The sequence below is a fragment of the Nelumbo lutea genome, chromosome 1 (assembly GCF_056320005.1).
Source record: "Nelumbo lutea isolate HS-2025 chromosome 1, American lotus-T2T, whole genome shotgun sequence".
In the NCBI taxonomy this organism is placed as follows: Eukaryota; Viridiplantae; Streptophyta; class Magnoliopsida; order Proteales; family Nelumbonaceae; genus Nelumbo; species Nelumbo lutea.
The window spans coordinates 2333970-2353626 of NC_142684.1; the positions used below are offsets into that span (position 1 = coordinate 2333970).

Below are 19657 nucleotides of genomic sequence, written 5' to 3' on the forward strand. Positions count from 1 at the left end.
TTATAAAGTAGTAGCTTTAGATAGGCCATGCTACCTATCTCATAATTGTCCTGGTGATGATGTTTATCGTAGTAATGTTTCATCCATTATTGGACTTGAGTGAGATTGTGGCGAAGCTCCTTGTCTGGCATCTCGCTGCAGTAAATAGGCTTCTAAAGAAGTCACCAGTGTCGACCCTTGTTCATAAGGAAAAAGTGGTGGTGGGTCTCTTTCATATAATGCCAAGAAAGGGATCATACCTGCTGCTACATGGAAAGTTGTATTGTACCACCACTCTGCCCAATGCAACCATGCTGTCCATTGGCACGGTTTGGTTCTCGTGAAGCACCTTAACTACGTTTCCACACATCAATTGATCACCTCTGTCTGCCCATTTGACTAAGGGTGGTAACTAGTGGATTTGTTCAATTGGACTCCTTGAAGTTTACAAAGCTCCTTCCAAAAGTTACTGATGAAGATCAGGTCTATGTCTGAAACAATAGACAGTGGGAACCCATGAAGTCTGGCCACTTTTCTAATGAAGGTTTCAGCTACTGTTGAAGCTGTAAAGGGGTGGTTCAAGGCCAAGAAGTGGCTGTATTTGGTAAGTTGATCCACCACGACCAAGATAACTGATTTCCCCATGGAGATTGGTAACTCCGTGACAAACTCCATGGATATGACTTCCCAAACTTGGCTTGGGATGTGTAGTGGTTTCAATAGGCCTGCTAGTTATTAGGCCTCATATTTGCACTGTTGGCACACTTGACAGGCTGCGATAGGTTGATGGATAAATTTTAGCATTCCCTTCCAATAGATCTGTGAGGAAATGCATTTATAGGTGTGCAACACACATGAGTGCCCTCCTAGGGGGGGAGGCATGGAAGTAGTCCAGTAATTGAGCCCAAGTGGGCTGAATTTGAGGGTAACACCACCCAATCCTTGAAATACAAAGTAGCCCCTTTAAGTGAGAATCCAGGTCTGGAATTTGGGTCTTGATTTTCTTAAGTTCTGTACTGCTATCAGCATCCTCGCACAGCTGGTTCCATAATATTGAGGTTGGTTGATGAGATACCTGGCTTGGCTAAGTCAAGCAAAGCGTAACAATAGCAAATGCTCTAGCAAGGTCTGGAGTAACAGGGAACATCTCTTATAGGGAAACCAGGGCCAGGTGTTGATATAAATTGACCCTAATATAACAAACTTTTTGGATATATGTCAGCAATGTGCTCATGTGCTGTTGTATTGTCTTCTCTATCAGTTTTGGATACTATTCATTCCTTTTATACTTAATATTATTCAATGTTACTGATAAGAAAAATTGGTGGCAGAGATAGCTTGTGTTAGATCATTTAATTCTGAAATGGTTAAATTTTTAGTGGTTAATTTCTTGAGCTTCAATTTGTCAATGTCTGTCCCATTCTAGTCAATTTTTAAACACATCCACCTTTTACTTACATGTATCTTTCAGTATAGACTTAAAACAACTGCATCTTTAAATCTCATGGCATTTTGAATTGCACTTACATGTTAGTGATTTCATACTAGAATTTGATGAATAATGTTAAGTTGTGTTATATACCAGGCTGTTGTTGCTGCAAGGATGATAGGAAGCTACCCTGAGAGAATAGGGCAACCAGAATGTCAAGTATGCATTTTCTCTTCCTTTCCCTTATTCAACAGAGTATTATTCAATATGTAGGGTTGCGTGTCAAGTTGTACTTTCAGTGTTCAGATTTGATATCATTGTTATTGATGGAGTTTTTCCTTCAACTTTTAGTATGTAATTAGAAAGAAGTTCCTGTATCAGTGCACTCTTAAATTGCTAATAAAAACATTTGTTAATTTAGATGATTTAAATGTATTTTTTCTCAAACTACTGGAAGCCAGACAATATGTGTTTAGTTCTGTTAGTATGTAGCCGCAGGGGCTATTTTATCTTTTCTTCTCTTTATTTTATTGTAAAGCTGTCACCCTAAATATTAATAGAAATAGAGGCACTGCCAGCTTGACTTTTTGGTGCCTTTTTCAATTCTCTTCTCTCTTCTGTTGTTCTCCCTTCTCCCTTCTCTTTTCTCCTTTTCTCTTCTTCTTGGAGTACATGGTATCAGAGCAGGTTTTTGGATTAAAAACATTCAGGTCATGGTTTCTCATCTAGAATTTAGCTTTTTTGACTGGAAAAAGATGAAAACTAACCATCAATTAATCATTTTCTTTAATCAAGAAAAAACAGCAAGAAAGAGTGTGAGAACAAGAGAGAGCAAGAGAAGAGAAGAGAAGAAGGAGAAGAGTCAATCATACTCTCTCCAGCCCTATAATCTTTTGTTTAAAATAAAAAAGGTGTAATTTCATAAAACACCTTGACGGGCAGCCGCTTCAAGTACTTGAAGAAAAAAAGGTTAACAAGCTCATAACTAAAGGCCCATTAACATAAAAGAATGAAAAAAACATAAGGCTGAACTAATTTATGGCCCATCCGGCCCAATATTTCTACACTCCCCCCTCAAGCTGAGCATGTATGTCTATTATGCCTAGCTTGCTTCATCTTGCTGCAGTTTAGCTTTAGTAACTCCCTTGGTAAGTACATCGGCTAGATGTTCTTCAGATGCAATGAAGGGTAGAAACTTCTCCAAATACCACTCTCTCTCTAATGAAGTATATGTCCACCTCAATATGCTTCGTCCAATCATATTGGTAGGATTATGTGCTATGTTAATGTTTGCATGATTGCTACAATACAACATCAGGGACTTGTCATATTCAACACCCATCTCCATCGGAGACCGTAACCACAAAAGCTCAGATATACCATGTGCCATGGCTGGGAATGGCAACGGGGCGGGTATTAGAAGGGAACCATAATTAGCCCTTAGGAATTAGACTATAGATGGTTTAATCCCTAACTTGTCTTGGTAGAGGGACCATAATCAACCAAGGAAAAGCACCTGGTTGTAGATGATTTCTTTCCCTCTATTTACTTTCCTAGAAGTAAGAACAAAAGAGAGAGGAAGAGGGATACATAGCAAAAGACATATATAGGAAGTATTTATAGAGAGGACTTTCCTTTACGTACCTGTATTAGTGAGATTTCTTTTTTTTTCCTATCTTCCCTTGAGAACTTCTCTTTTCTTCTGTCTTTATTTTGTTTTTCTTAAGAAGCTCTTAGAGTGGTATGCTCTAAGACAATTTTCTCCCAAAGAGGAGCCTCTAGCTTCCCCTTAAGGAGCTTAAATCGAGAATAGCATAGTTATGCAACTACCCCCTCCCCCTAGGTGAACTCCTGTACGGGACACCTTATTTAGTTTTGATGATTTAGCTAGCACACTAGCCAACCAACTTATGTTGGTTATAAACTATTTAAATATTATTTAGGTTTTTAAACAAAATTCAGTCAACAGTGCCCCCTTGAGCACTGTAGGCCCAAAATATGTGCATGCAGGGCTTAAATAAACAATTATGGTAAAAACTTATGGAAGTTTTATCATTAGAAAAGAATTGAGCTTAAATTGGAAGTCCTAGTATGATCAGGACTCTTGTAGTATCTCTCATCAGACAAAATCTGATATAATCAAACTACTTGGTTTGATTTGATGAGGCTTCATTTTAACTCATCTTGTTAAATTGAGAAGTCCTAGTCTAACTAGGACTCTTGATTTCATTATGCTTGACATTATTAATTGTGTGATTTGATTTGAGCATTTTGAGGGTTAACCACAAATCTTCACTGTTGGAGGAGTCTTAGTTGAAGTAGGACTCTTCGATTTTATCAGATTACCTTTGATTCACCCTTAAATCTTGATCATGAGTCATTTTGACCAAGATGATTATTTTGTAGGTGTAGAGATGCAGAGCAATAACTTTTGCTGTTAGTTATTTATTGTGGTCTCCACTGCTGCTGTTAAATAGTTTTATATTTGTTGTTAGGATACTGTTAGCAAAGATAGTTTATTAGTTATTTTGTTATTTGCCTATATAGGCAATAGGGACTTCAATGTAATTATCATCTTTTAATGTTATTATTAATAGATGAGTGGGGCGGTAGATATAGCCTATCACTCTTTCTCTCATCTTTCTTTTCTCTCTTCGCCATTTTTTTTTTCTTTTAAATCTGCATCAAGAATTGGACTGATCACAGTCCAAATTTGTCTACTTGGTATCAGAGCAAGATCTAGGGCTTCTCGTGTGAGTCTAATTCAGCTGACCACATGAGAATTGCCTAGGGCTGGAAGTTTAGAAAGATCATTCCTTTCGGCTGATTCTTGGAGGTTAAAGGGATTATCTGCTAATTTTGGACTGATCACAGTCCAAATTAGCAGCTGTCTGGTAATTGGGAAGAATCAGAGAAGGTTAAAGGGATCAAGATTGAAGGTGGCGATCATAATTTTCTGGGTAAGTTTTCATCTCTTCTTGAGGCCGGCAGCAGTAAGAGATAAGTTGCACTTATCTAGAAGGGGCAGCTGAGCTTCCTTCATTTTCTCAGGTTTCTTCTAGGGTTTATTCTTTACTCTACGGCCAGTTTTGACTTGAGCCTTATTTGGACAGTGTGGCTGAAAAAAATCTGACTTTGAACCTTTTTTGGAGGGTGTGGCTGAGAAAAACCTGACTGTGAATCTGTTTTGGAGGGTGCGGCTGAGAATTGCTGTTGTTCTCGCAAGGTTTTCTCCAAGTGTCCTTAACCCTAAGATCCGACCTGATCTTTGACTGGTTCCTAAACCTGTTTTATCAGTAAAAAAAATTGTTTTTTGAGTGAATTCTAGACTTGTTTTCAGCCTCTAAATCTGTTTTTGAGGAATCCCTTTACTGAGAACTGGTTTCTCTTGGTAAACCTACTACAGAAATGGCAGGAACTGAGTTTAAAACTCAAGGGGAAGGTTTTTTGGGGGCTGGAAACGTGGGGGAAAACAATTTTCAGATCACTACTGTTAAGTTTGATGGTTCTAACTACTTGGAATGGGCTCAGTCAGCCATGATGGCGATTGGGGGCAGAGGGAAGTTGGGCTATGTGAATGGAGATGTAAAAACAGCAGCCAAGGAAGACCCTTCACATGCCAAATGGGTTCAAGAGAACTACTTGGTTATGATTTGGCTGTGTAACTCTATGAAGCCTCATATTAGCTGAAATTATTTGTGGGCAAAAACAACAAAAGAAATTTGGGAAGTGATGAAGGAAACCTACTCTCAGCCTCTCAATGTTGCTAGGGCCTATGAACTGAAATGTGAGGTAAATAATCTCAAACAAGGGGAGAATCCGATTTCAGTGACTTTTCAACTTTGAAATCATTATGGCATGAAATTGACCATCTAGAAACTATCGAGTGGGAGAGTCAGAAGGTTGTACAAACCTATAGAAAACAAGTTGAGACCAATAAGTTTTTTGAATTCCTAGCTGGTCTGAATTCAGATTATGATATTGTGAGACAACAATTGCTCACAAGGGAGAGTTTGACCTTATCTCAGGCCTATTCTTTAGTGCATAGTGAGGAAAGTAGGAGGAAGGTAATGTTGCAGTTTCAGCCCATGGAATCAACCTTGATAGTTGTAAACCGTAATTTGGGGGTGACAAAGAAAGGGACACAAAGAAGGAGGATAATGACCTAGTTTGTGACCATTGTAAGAAGCCGAAGCACACCAAGGATACTTGTTGGAAGCTTTATCCTCATTTAATGCCAGCAAAGATCAGAAATAAAAGGGGGAATGCCAATATGGCTATGACTACTGATGGTGTTTCCTCTTCCAGCACAAGAACCACATCCCTAGACACTTCAGCTGCTGTTCGGGCTGCTCTGACTTAGTTAGAAAGTGAAGTTGGTACTTCAGTTCCATCATCTCAGCCATCGATTACTCCCACCTTAGCATTTGGTCATTCAGGTACATGGGCATCATCATATCATGTTTCAGGCCCAGGTAATAATGGACCTTGTTGGGTCATAGATTTAGGTGCATCTAACCACATGGCATGCTTATATTCTCTGTTTACTACTTTTTTGATGAATGATAATAGATTTATTAATTCAGAAGCTGATTTAGAGAATTCATATAACATCCCAGGGAGAGGTGCGAGCTGCTACCCCTCATTGAATCTTACAAGTAAACTAGGAAAGAAAAACAAGAATCACAGGTGAGCCCAAAACAATTCTTCCCTATTTACCCCTTGCTTGGCTAACACATCTGACAAAGTATTTGTTGATCTCCCCACCCACTGTACAGTGACCAACATATTCCTTGTCAACCAACTGAATTTCTTCATTTCATTCTTGTGGTGCCACATAGGCTCTTCAGGATTTTTCAACCCACCCACCACCACTTTGGAATCCCCTTCGATTATTAGGTGTTGTACCCCCAACTAGTTTGCAAATTGCACCCCTTGTACAACAGCTAATATCTCTGCCCTGATAGAGTCCCCAATTCCTAAGGGACCTGAGTAGAGCAACAAAATCTCTCCCTTCTCATTTTTCAAAGCACCCCCCTTTCCAGATAATCCTGGATTGCCCATGCTACTTCTATCAAAGTTCAACTTCAGTGAGCCTTTAGATGGAGGAGACCAGCTTGTAATTGATTTGTCCTTTAGGGGTGAACACCTCACTTCTGTTGACCAATTTCTCCAAAGGTCATTAAAAGAGAATTGATGAAAGATTTCTCCAAAGGCCAAGGTATTGCCCTATTCAGCACATAGTCTTTCAATTCCTGACTGCTCCTTTCATTTTCTTGAAAAATTCTAGCATTCCTTTCTTCCCAAAGAGTCCAAATTAAGGCAGCATGAGCACATCTCCACATAATTCTCCCTATTTTTGTAGGCAAAAAAAAAGTAGAATGGTTGAAGAGCATGCAAACTTCTGCTGGTAGACTCCAACTACTCCCAAACAACGAAAGTAGCCAAGCCCAAAGGTCTGTAAAAAATTGACAAGATATTAATAGATGGTAACTATCCTCACCGTGAGCTCTATAGAGGATACACCAGTTAGGAGAAATATAGATGAAAGTTCTTCTCTTTTGTAGATTATCTAGAGTGTTACTTTCCCATGGAATACTTCCCATGGAATACTTCTCAAGTTTCCTAGCTTTTCTAACTATTATCCTAAAAACAGACAAAAAATAGGTAGGTAAGTTAGCCAAGGTAGCTCTTATTAAGGTAATTCTCCCTCCTAAAGAGGTATAATTCCTCTTCCATGAGGCTAATCTCTTCTCAAACTTTTCTATCACTGGGGTCCAAAATCTACTCTCCCTAGGATTTGCCCCTAAGGGAAGCCCTAAGTATGACATAGGCCAAGTAGAGATGAAACACTCAAGACACTCTGCAATAGCCTCGACCTCCCTTAGCTCCAATCAGATTGATGTACTTATTGTTATTTATTGTAAATGAATAAAGTGCATAATTGATTCATGTTATATTGGTGTGTTTCTATGTAATACCCTTAAACTGGACACTTATGAGACTCGTGTTAGTTTAGAATCTTTACAGCCGTGGGATAGATTTGGGGAGATTTATCCTGTCACGGTTGACACTGATGTGCCACTAAGTTGGTTGGGGTGGCTTGTCTCAACTGCCAAGGTGAAACTTGAGGTACATGTAGTGTGGGCTTGCTTGAAACCTTGAACCAGACCAAATTCCAGTGTTTCCCTAGACCTTGGAGATAGATGGGCTAAACTAGAAAGTTACACTTGAACCCTAGACTCGATTATGGTATTGCATTAGTTGTCGGATTGGGTTGTCTTTGGTATGCCAATCAGTGAGATCCTTTACTGGCTCAAAAGCTGTGTATGTTGGGGCAGTCTGAAAATTCACTTGAGTGGGTGATCATAGTGATAGGATCAGCCCCTTTGTTGAACAAAGTGAATGATCGGGAATGCACTCTCTCTGATGGAAACCTAAACTGCCAGCAGTGGATTTCAAATGTGTTTGAAATTTGTTATGCAAAATATATTTAGATAGAGATATACTTATATGTTATGGTTTCACAAAATGGTTACAAGATGTTTTAATTCCTGGGATCCATGTGAGTAGAGAGTGCAACACTGTACCTTGCAGTCGAGGGAGAGGTCCTCTCTTGTCGGGCAGTGTTTAATCATTAAGGGCTGAGAGGTTAAGTGTAAGACCATTGAGGATAATACCTGATGGGCTAATCTTGTATCTGCCCACAGTCCTTGGGTCTTCACAAGATGGCTCGACCCAAGGACCATTTAGTGTAAATGTTGGGCCCATTAAGACCCCATGGTGATGGACTCAAGGGTTTACTGTGACCTATAGTGATTTCGGCCAGGCCTTGTAACAAAGGCTGGGCTGAACCCATGTGGCTGATGTGTAGATCAATGCTAGGGTCCCACGCCATACAAAGAGAACCAAACTTGCCAGCATATAATGGGCTAAGTGAGGAATAAGACTTAATGGGCCTAAAGCCCATTTCGAACTAGGCTTAAATGGTTTAATTAAAATGGGCCATTCTGGGTTTATAATCTGATTGGGATTAGCAGTTAGATAAGATAAGTCTTATCAACTTGAGAGTCCAGATCTATATACAAGATCTAAATTAGGAAATCTCATTCCTAATCAGATTAGGAAGTTGATCCTGAAAGGATTATAAATAGGGGGCGAATTCCACTGAAGGAACACAATTCTTATCTATAGTCTTTTCTCTCCCTCAGCTCTTGGCGCCATCCCAATTCGATCTCCACCTACTGGAGTGATCAAGAAGTGTTCTTGATATTGTTTCTTGGTGGAGAAACAATAAGAAGTCGTGCTCACACCACTCTACTCGATTCTTGGTGAAGAATCCCATGTTCTTGCTGATCTTGCCTCAACATACGCTGTGTCATCTTCAGTGGAGGCAGATTTGGTATCCTCTTTGGGCGTGAACACCTATGTTGGGAATTCCTTTTAATTCTGTATCAGGTATTTCCCTCTCCCTTCTTTTGGTTTCAAATTTGGTTCTGTTTGGTTTCAAGAACGAACATTGAAAATGCAGTTTTCTAAATTAGGGATTATGATTCCCGGATGGGAGAGAAAGAAATTTTTGAAAGTCTGCCCAACCTTCTTACAGGGTTCAGCCATTCATATGATGGATCTCCCATCCCTTTAATACTTGCTTTGTTTTGATTCTTGGACCTCATCATTCTATGTTCCATCATATGAATGGCCGAACCCTGCAAGAAGGTTGGGCAGACTTTCAAAAATTTCTCTCTCCCATCCGGGAATCATAATCCCTAATTTAGAAAACTGCATTTTCAATGTTCGTTCTTGAAACAAAACAGAACGAAATTTGAAACCAAAAGAAGGGAGAGGGAAATACCTGATACAGAATTAAAGCTTCTGAATGCATATTTCTTGGGTATGCACACAATCAAAAGGGATATTGCTGCTATGAACCTACGTCTGGGAAACGGTTTGTTTCTATGGATGTGACCTTTTTTGAGGATGTTCCCAACTATCACAGAGTTTCTTGTCAAGGGGAGAGTAGTGAGATGGGTTACTTGTATCAAAAATTTCTTTACTTGTCCCAATCATTGAAGGGGAGTGTAATGAGGAGGGTTGTCAAAAGTGTAGGGAGTTAAGAGTGCTTCATAGACGGTGGAGACAGGTTGATTTCAGTCCTCAACAGTCCAGGCCAGCTCTAGTTTCCTCCGTGTCTCCAGATCCAGGTACCACAACTCCCTCACATCCTACTTTAGATGAGATATCTCCTACTATTGAGCCTTCACCTCCTTTGAATGATCTTGATCTTCCAATTGCTATCCGGAAAGGGAAACGCCGTTACACTTCATCTACAACACATTGTATTTCTTAGTATCTGACTTATGATCATTTGTCTCTATCCTATAAGTCCTTTTTAGCATCTATCTCTGCCACTCCCATTCCTAGGACAGTGCAAGAAGCCTTGTCAATACTCAAATGGAAGGATGCCATGAAGGTAGAAATGGATGCTCTTCTCAAAAATAATACATGGGAATTGGTTGATTAGTTGAAAGGGAAGAAATCTGTCGGGTGTAGATGGGTGTTTATAGTAAAACATAATGCCAATGGTTCTATTGAGAGGTATAAGGCCAGATTAGTTGCAAAAGGGTTACTTATGGTATAGACTACTGGGAGACTTTTGCACCGGTAGCCAAGATGAACACTATCAAAGTGTTATTGTCCATTGTAGCAAATTTCTCTTGCTTATTGTTCCAATTGGATGTTAAAAATGCCTTCCTCAATGGTGATATGCAAGAGGAGGTTTACATGGAGTTGCCTCTTGATTCTACAGTATAGAAGCGGTGAAGAAGATCTGCTGATTGAATAAAGCCTTATATGGACTGAAAAAGTCACCAAGAGTATGGTTTGACAGATTTAGACTAGCTCTTGGAAAATTCGGCTATGCCCAAGCCTAATCAGATCAGACCTTTTCATTAAGAAGACAGACTCCTCCTTGACTCTACTTGCTGTTTATGTGAATGGTATTGTGGTGACAGGGAGTGATACCCATGAGATTGAGTCCCTTGAACAACTACTTCACAAAGAATTTAAAGTGAAAGACTTGGGAGAATTACGCTATTTCTTGGGTATTTAAGTAGCTCGGTTCAACATGGAATTTTTGTCTCTCAAAGGAAGTCTGCTCTTGACCTTTTGGAGGGTTAAACCAGTTGACACACCAATTGGCATAACCACAAGGTTAGAACTGAAGGTGGGAAGCCCGGAAGCCTCTTGAAGACAAGGCTATGTTTCAGAGGTTGGTAGGGAAATTGCTTTATTTGTGGCTCACCCGACTAGACATTTCTTATGCAGTCAATGCAGTTAGCCAGTACATGCATTCTCCCACAACCACTCATCTTCTTGCAGTTGATAGGATCCTTGCTTACCTGATGAGATGTCCAAGCAAAGGCATACTCTACAAAAATAATGGTCAAATGAAGATAGAAGTATACACTGATGCCGATTGGGCAGGGTGTATTGATGACAGGAGGTCTACTTTTGAGTATTGTGCCTTTGTAGGGGGCAACCTTGTTTCTTGGAGGAGTAAGTCTACTTTTGAGTATTGTGCCTTTGTAGGGGGCAACCTTGTTTCTTGGAGGAGTAAGAAACAAAGTGTTGTAGCTCGTTCCAATGCTGAAGCAGAAACTGGGATAATCAGGTTGATGCTATACTGTGATAATCAGGCTGTTATTAACATTGCCCACAACCCAGTACAGCATGACAGAACTAAACATATAGAGGTGGATTGACACTTTATCAGAGAGAGAGTTGCTTCCCAGGAAGTGTGTCTTCTATATATTGCCTCCGATATGCAACTTGTTGATCTCTTCACTAAGGTAGTTACAAAAGCTACGTTGGAAACGGATTTACGCAAGTTGGGAATGATAAACATTTATTCCCATCTTGAGGGGGAGTGTAGAGATGCAGAGCAATAACTTTTGCTGTTAGTTATTTATTGTGGTCCCGATTGCTGCTGTTACCTGTTAGTTAGTTTTATATTTGTTGTTAGGCTGTTGTTAGGATGCTGTTAGAAAAGTTAGTTTATTAGTTATTTTGTTATTTGCCTATATAAGTAATAGGGACTTTAATGTAACTATTATCTTTTAATGTTATTATAAATAGATGAGTGGGGTGGCAGATATAGCCTATCACTCTTTCTCTCATCTTTCTCTTCTCTCTTCTTTCTTCTTCTCTCTTCGCAGTTTTTTTCTTATAAATCTGCATCAAGAATTGGACTGATCACAGTCCAGATTTGTCTACTGTAGGCTTATATAATAAGAGTCCCTGATTTAAGTAGGGTTTGTGGAGGAATCGTATCTTGAGTAGGATTTTTTTTCCTCGGAAATAATCATGTAATTTTTTTTTGCTTGGAACATAAGAGTTCTGATCTGAATAGGATTCTTTTGTTGATAGGAACTATTAAAGGGGGATTTCTATGGAGTGAAGAATGGAGCAGAACTCCCTTGCACTAGGAACCTAAAGGCTTAGTTTGGAAATAGTATAAATACAAATATGTACAGCGTAAATACATGCAAAATAATATAAAATATAAGGTTTTGCAGTCTACATATTTGCATTTGTACTCCTCCCAAACTAAGCCAAAGTGACTAAGGCCCGATTGTGTCTCCGTCCTAAATGATAGAGAATCTTTTTCTTTTAATATGGCATCCAAAATTGGATGTGATTTATTCCTCTTTTTTCATTTCTAGTTGATTAATAATTTTGGCAAACTGTTGTATTTGTATAAGGGGGGGGGGAGGGTGTTTTTGGTTTTAGGGTTTTGGGTTTTCTGCATTGGTTGTTGTCTTTTGTTGGATTTTGGACAGTTATGTTTCTTTAGTCTTAGAAGTGGGCATCCATATTTAGGTTTTCCTCCATCTTTTTGTTTGTTTTAAGGATACCTCCTAGGGAAGCTAGGAAGCTAGAGAAGTTGATGAGAGACTTGTTGTGGGATCCAGGACAAGAAAAAAGGATCATTTGGTTAAATGGGAAATTGTTTGCAGATGTAAAAAAGAGGGGGATTGGGACTTGGGAGGGTGGTTGAAAAAAAATCAAGCTTTGTTAGGAAATGGTTATGGCGACGACCATTGGAAAGTGAGAGGTTGTGGCATGAGGTGGTGAGAAGCATTCATGGGAGTTCAGAGAATGGATGGGATGCCAGTGTATCAAGGTAGGCTAACTTGGCAGCACCTTGGAAGGACATTCACAACACCCCTCTAAAGTTTCTCCATTTTATCAGGTATGAAGTTTGTTCTGCAATGTTGTTCGTTTTTGGGAGGATATCTGGGTAGGGGACACCCCTCTAAAGGACCTTTTCCCTTTGTTATTTTTTGTTTGTTTGTATAAAAAGAGGTGTCTCAAAGTTTGTCTCACCCTCGACAACATCCTTAGCTCCTAATTGGGATTTTGGGTATCATGGGGGACTATGGGATGATGAAATTGAATCTCTCTTTGACTTGCTATGTTGCCTTAATCAAGTTTGCTTGGATCCCTCCAAGCCAGACACAAGGGTGTGGGCTCTTAGACCCAAAGGGACCTTTACTTGTGCTTCTTACTTCAAGTCCATGTGTCAGTCTTCTCCCCCAAAGATTATACAAAAGAGAAGACCTTTTCTCTGTATTTCTCCCAACTGGTGTATCCTCTGCAAAGCTCACAGGGAGGATTGTTACCATATACTAATATTTGTCCATTTTTTGTAGACCTTTAGGCTTGGCTACTTTTTTTGTTTGGGAGTAGTTGGAGCTTACCAGCAGAAGTTCACATGATCTTTGACCATTCTACTTTCTCTTGGCCTACAAAAAGAGGGAGAACTATGTGGAGATGTGTTCGAGGTGCCCTGATTTGGACTCTTTGGGAAGAAAGGAATGTTAGAACTTTTCAAGAAAAGGAAAGGAGCAGTCAGGAACTGAAAGGCTGTGTGTTGCATAGGGCAATACTTTGGCTGAAGATTTTGGAAATCTTTCATCAATTCTCTTTTAATGACTTTTGGAGAAACTGGTTAGCAGTAGCGAGGTGTTCAGCTTTTAAGAACAAGTTAATTACTAGCTGGTCTCCTCCATTTGAAGGCTCACTGAAATTGAACTTTGATGGAAGTAGCATGGGTAATCCAGGATTGTCCAGAATGGGGGGTGCTCTGAGAAATGAGAATGGAGATATTGGCTTTACTTGGGTCCTTTAATATTCGGAGAGACTATCAGGGCAGAGCTATTAGCTGCTGTACAAGGGGTGCAATTTACAAACCAGCTGAGGGTAGAGCATCTGATAATTGAAGGGGATTCCAAGGTCGTGGTTGGGTGGTTGAAAAGTCCTGAAGATGCTATATGGTGCTACAAGAACGAAATGAAGAAATTTAGTTGGTGAACAAGGAATATGTTGGTCTCTTTACAGTGGGTGGGAAGATCAGCAAATACTTTGGCCGATGTGTTAGCCAAGCAAGGGGTAAATAGGGAAGAATTGTTTTGGGCTCAGCTGTGATTCCTGTATATTTTTCCCTAGTTTCCTTGTAAGCTTCTAGGAGGGGCTGCAGCTCGTGCCTTTCCGTGGGATGTAGCATGAAATCACAACTGTAAATCAGTTTTTGAATTAATAAAATTTTACTATTACTCATCAAAAAATAAATAAATAACTGTGTGCAGTAACTTGTAGCTAGATTCTCCTAAAACTAATAACATTATTACTTCATCATGTATTTGTGGAACTCATGTTTGAAGATTTTGAACTTATATATGTTTGTTATTTAACTAATTGAATTGTTGGATATGGTTCTATCTTTTGAATTTTATTTATCTTTTATTTTAGTGTTGGAGCTTATTTTTGTGAATTTTTGTTGATACGATGATCTCATATCTTTTTTTAATTGTTCTTCAGTACTATTTGAAGACGGGAACATGCAAGTTTGGAGCCACATGCAAATTTCATCATCCCAAAGACAAGGCTGGGATTGCTGGAAGAGTTCCATTGAATATTTTAGGCTATCCACTTCGTCCGGTTTGTGTTTGATTTTCATTTTAATGCATATAATGATGTGATTTTCATTTCTGGTTTCTGATCAGTTCTGGTACATTTTATCTCATTTCTTTCCATTGGCTCATAATTTCTTTTTCTGGTTTGATTTTCTTTCTCCAGAATGAGAGGGAATGCGCATATTATTTAAGAACCGGACAATGTAAGTTTGGGAACACTTGCAAATTCCATCATCCACAGCCATCTAATACGGTGGTTTCATTGCCTGGCTCTCCTGTTTATCCTCCTGTACATTCCCCAACAACGCCTGGTCAGCAGTCTTTTCCAGGAGGTATGACAAACTGGCCCTTGTCAAGGGCCTCTTTTATTCCAAGTCCACGTTGGCAAGGTCTTTCGAGTTATGCTCAATTAATTCTACCTCAGGGTGTTGTATCAGTACCTAACTGGAATGCATATACTGTAAGTCTTTCCATGCCTTCTTTGATCCTTTGCTTTCTGCAAATGCCTTTTGATGTCTATTCACAGTACTGGTTTGCACTTCACATGGCCAGAGAAGTGTGTGTTGTGTAAGTCACATCATTAATTGATATCTCTTTCTTCAGACACTGAGTTAGTTCATTGCTACTACTAGTATTTTCTTTTGGTTTCATTTCTTCTTGTTATTGTTTCTCTGTTTAGTTCCATGGTGATATAATACGAATGATTGGCCAACTGAACAGTTGCTGGATTACTAAAGTGTATCTGTGTAAGGGCTAGAACTTTTCTAGGATTTCAAAAAGGTATGGAAAGAACTGTTGAATTATCAGATTCTTTATGATTGTTTCCACCTCTTATTTTGCATTTTCCATGTCTACTTGGTAATAGTATTGCCCGAGTGATTGCTTCATCTGGCCAAGTCACCTAATGTCTACATAGGTGTCTAGTAGGCTTTGAAGTGATAAGTGACAAATTGATTGCAGGGATTCACTTGAACAAAAATAAAATAATTCATAGGTAAGGAATGAAAGTGTCATCGGCTGACTCGAGAGGGGTATTTGTGTCCTTTCATTTATATTTTTATGTTTAGTGTTTGTTTTCTCCTATTTTTAGGTGTGCCATACTTAAAGAGGGGCATTTAAGTAATTGTAACTCATCCTAAAACTATATATAAGGCATGCAGCTAACTGGGACAGGGCAGCCAGTGCACGAGGCTCCTGCCAATGCAGGGTCAGGGGAGGGACAGATGTATTCAGCTTTACCCTGCACATACAGAGAGGCTGTTTCCAATGACTGGGACAGATCCGATTAATTATTCTCCCATCAGCCTTTTCATGTTTCTTCTTCTCCTCTCTTCTCCTATGGTTCTGCATATTTTCATTGGTATCTAAGTGAGCACTTGGGTGGCTGTGAACAGAGCTAGAAAAGGCTGTGATCTCTTCTCTCCTATCCCTCTTATTCTATTCTATAACCTTTTTGGTAAGAGTACAGATCTAAAGGGGTTGCAGTTTTCTTTTTATGGGTTTTTTTTTTCTTTCTTTTGATTGATAAAAAAACAATGGTTTTCTTTTGTTTTCTCGACTTGATTGCTGTCACAATGAGTGATAGCTAGGTGGTTTGTCTAGTGGTATTAGCCCTCTACTGGGTTATTTCCAAGTGGGTATGGTGTGCTGTGGTGTGTGGGTTGTGTGATGTGCAGTAGTGAACGTTTGTACTTGTGCATGACGTGGTTGATGTTTCATATGCTGTTAGTGCGTGTAGCCAATTTGTACATGTGGATTGAAGCATATAGCTTGGGAAAGGTGTTCTATTTGCTAATCATGGACACATAAGGGTTGAAGCATTTACTTATGTAGATTTGGTTGGTTCTATTGATGATAGGAGGTTGACCTATGGCTATTGTACATTTGTTTGAGGTAATTTTTTGGTAGGGCAAGAAACATTCCTTTGTTGCTTGTTTGAATGCAGAAGTAGAATATAGAGCTATGGTACATGGTGGGCGAGCTAAGAATTGATTTAGATAGACATATAATGCTAGATTGTTACAATCAGGTATTAATAATTCTCACAACTCTATTCTGCATAATAGGACAAGACATTGAAGTTGATTGGTACTTCATACAAGGGAGAGTTGGTTTTGGAGAAGTCTGCCTTCATTTTCCCTAAAATTTCCCCATTTCGTTAGGCAGTGATATGAATTTTTCCTAGAAACATTTTTCTTCCCTTGATATCTTTGATATTTTGTTGATATATTAGGGATATTTTGGATTTCATTGATAACCCATGCATTTAAGGTTTAAAATTTTAGAATATTGTAAGAAACCTTTTGATATTTCATTAAATTCATCCATTTTTTTAAATCTTTTCCTAAAAGAACGAATGGGATTCGGTGATTGGATAATTGGTTACTATTTTGATATGATTTACTTACTAAGCCACTATAATTCAAAAGTAAAGAAAAAGACAGACAATTGCAAAAGAGGATGCTCAATTTAATCAAGATGTATTATAACAAAAGAGATAAAAGTCAAAATGACAAGTAAATGTCATTGGTAATGAAGAGATGGAAAAAGAAAAAAAGTTGGACGAAGAGAAAGATACTTATTTAAGTCTCTTTACCTTCTCTTATTTGATCAATACAGTTCTTTGCTGTTATTTTTGAGCCTTAAATATGCAATTGTATTTCTTCTAACGATTCCTTTAAGGTTTATCTAGAAAATTTTCTTGACTTTTTTAGATTTTCTAAATGTCTTACCGAAATTAGTAAAATATCCTTGAAAAATCCCCATCTCTCGATATTGAAATGTCCACTTTATTTCATATTGGGCCATGGGCCCAACTTTTTTATTTTATGTTATTCATTGCTGCAACTGCCCTTACTTATCAAGGGTATGTTTGTAATTGTATCATTATTATTTTTAGAGGCAATATAACATAGTGGGTGCAAGTGCATGTAGATAACCATCGCAAAATTTGTGATGAGGGTCATAATAATGCGAAGGTAACCACCACAGGATCCACGATGAAGACTATCCATCGCCAAAGTTAATACAAATCGTAGCCAATAATTGAAACGGCAGGACCACAATACTCCCCAAACCACATAAGACTTGTGATGACACTTGTAGTGGGCCTATTGATCCCCCTATCAACAGATTTGTCATTAAGAAGAAATGACTGCAAAGAGGCACGCTGTGATGACAACAAGGATTCAAATATCAACACGATACGCTCGATACAGGGCGTGTCGTATCGGTATCGGCCTTACCCAGCACCGATACATTATGATTGGAAGTGTATCCTACCAGTCGTGTGTATTGGAGCGTATCGGGCATGTATCGCCTTGTATCAGTGTGTGTCGGTCTGATACCATGCAATATAGACCAATATGTGTGAGCTTGTTTATTAAAAATTAAAGACAATCGCGTTACTCGAACTTGAGTCCCCCTAGATGCCAGGCATGTTAAGGCAATTCGTAAACCATTTAGGCAACTTCGCATTTGTGTAAACATTTAAAATAAAATAACTTTTATTACATATAGCATCTAAATAGTACACGTAATTCAAATAAATAATATATTTATGCTCAACAGTTTAACTAAAATTATAAAGAACAACATTCAAAATTGATATTTTATAAACCTATGTAATAAATAATCTATCAAATCTACATTAAAACCAAAAGATGATTTTAAACTCTAGAAATTTATGCAAATAAGATAATAGTAATAAAATAATTATTTTAAGAGCTAAAATTAATATATATATATATATATTAAATTATTAATTAATTAATCTTTTAATTTACATTACATTAAGTAACAACATATTAAATAATTACAAAAATGAAAAAAAATATTTAGTAAATATTTGAGAGTATAATATTAAATAGAATCTATCAACTCTACTAATTAACATTTATACCAAAAAATGATTTTTAATTTTAGAAAAAAAGACTAGAGAAACAAAACTATCAATAACGTAATAATTATATCAGTAATTAAAAATTTGCATATTATATCTTAGAAATATTAACAGATTTGATATATTTGAAATTGAAATTATATTTTTTATAAATTATTAATTGATATTCTAGTTTACATTTGAGAATTTAATATTTGGTTGACTTTTTTGTTAATGTAAAAAATTAAAAATAGTAAAATAGAAAATAATTGATGTAATAATTAAAATATAATATGTGCATATGTTTGTGTCTTGGACTCTTGATTGATGCATTATCAATAAAAATTGTGATATTTATGCATTCTGTTGTATTAATTGTAATATATTTTTGTCATATATACCATTAAAATGTACATTTCCTTTGTATTTATACATTATTTGTGACTATTTGATTTTAAATGTAGTATTATTAATATATTTATGGAATTTATGTGTTTCTAAAGAATATCCATGTTCGTCTCCATATCCAAGTTGTCCGATACGATACTCGATACCGATACTTTGATCTTGGGATGACAAGGACAAACACCGCAACGCGCGATGAATCACGTGCTTTCGCATGTGCCACATGATTGATGCATTATCAATAAAAATTGTGATATTTATGCATTCTGTTGTATTAATTGTAATATATTTTTATCATATATACCATTAAAATGTACATTTCCTTTGTATTTATACATTATTTGTGACTATTTGATTTTAAATGTAGTATTATTAATATATTTATGGAATTTATGTGTTTCCAAAGAATATCCATGTTTGTCTCCATATCCAAGTTGTCCGATACGATACTCGATACCGATACTTTGATCTTGGGATGACAAGGACAAACACCGCAACGTGCGATGAATCACGTGCTTTCGCATGTGCCACATTTACTTAACCGGACATTGCATGATGCCACTGAGGCAGCAATGATGTCAATCCATCTGCGATCTAGCATGTAAACACTTAAGCACTTCTACAGAAGGGCGCCGACCCATGTGATTATCAGTGAGCTCTCAAAAATTGGTTGTAGCTACAAACGTGCTTGCACGAGAACTTTGAAGATAGGGATTCCTGATCCTAAGAGATTCTCATGGACATGTAGCAAAACCTTGAGTTTCTTACTTGTTTTATGTCTAACGAATTATAACCGCCTTTCTGAGATAGGAAAGTTTCCCTTTATCATTTCTTTGTTCCCTTTTATAGCTACACTTCTTCTATAAATAGGGGAGGCTGGAAGCCCTCCACACGAGATCATCTGGGGAGAGAACACTACAAGAATCCTAGCAACCCAGCCCTTTGCTCCCTCAGGATTCCCTATTACCCATAGTTGTCAAGTCGTCA

The 19657-nt window shown here is 37.9% G+C and overlaps 1 protein-coding gene across 4 annotated transcripts in view; it reads left to right on the top strand.

Moving 5' to 3' along the window:
• The window catches only part of ZFN1 (zinc finger protein 1), a 69244-nt gene that overhangs the window by 25160 nt on the left and 24427 nt on the right, over positions 1–19657 (top strand). For all 4 annotated transcript variants that reach the window (XM_088964581.1, XM_088964582.1, XM_088964580.1 and 1 more), the window contains 3 exons: positions 1565–1627; positions 14291–14410; positions 14549–14845. In XM_088964581.1, the coding sequence (XP_088820707.1) occupies positions 1565–1627; positions 14291–14410; positions 14549–14845 (480 nt within the window). The remainder of the gene's footprint in view (positions 1–1564; positions 1628–14290; positions 14411–14548; positions 14846–19657) is intronic.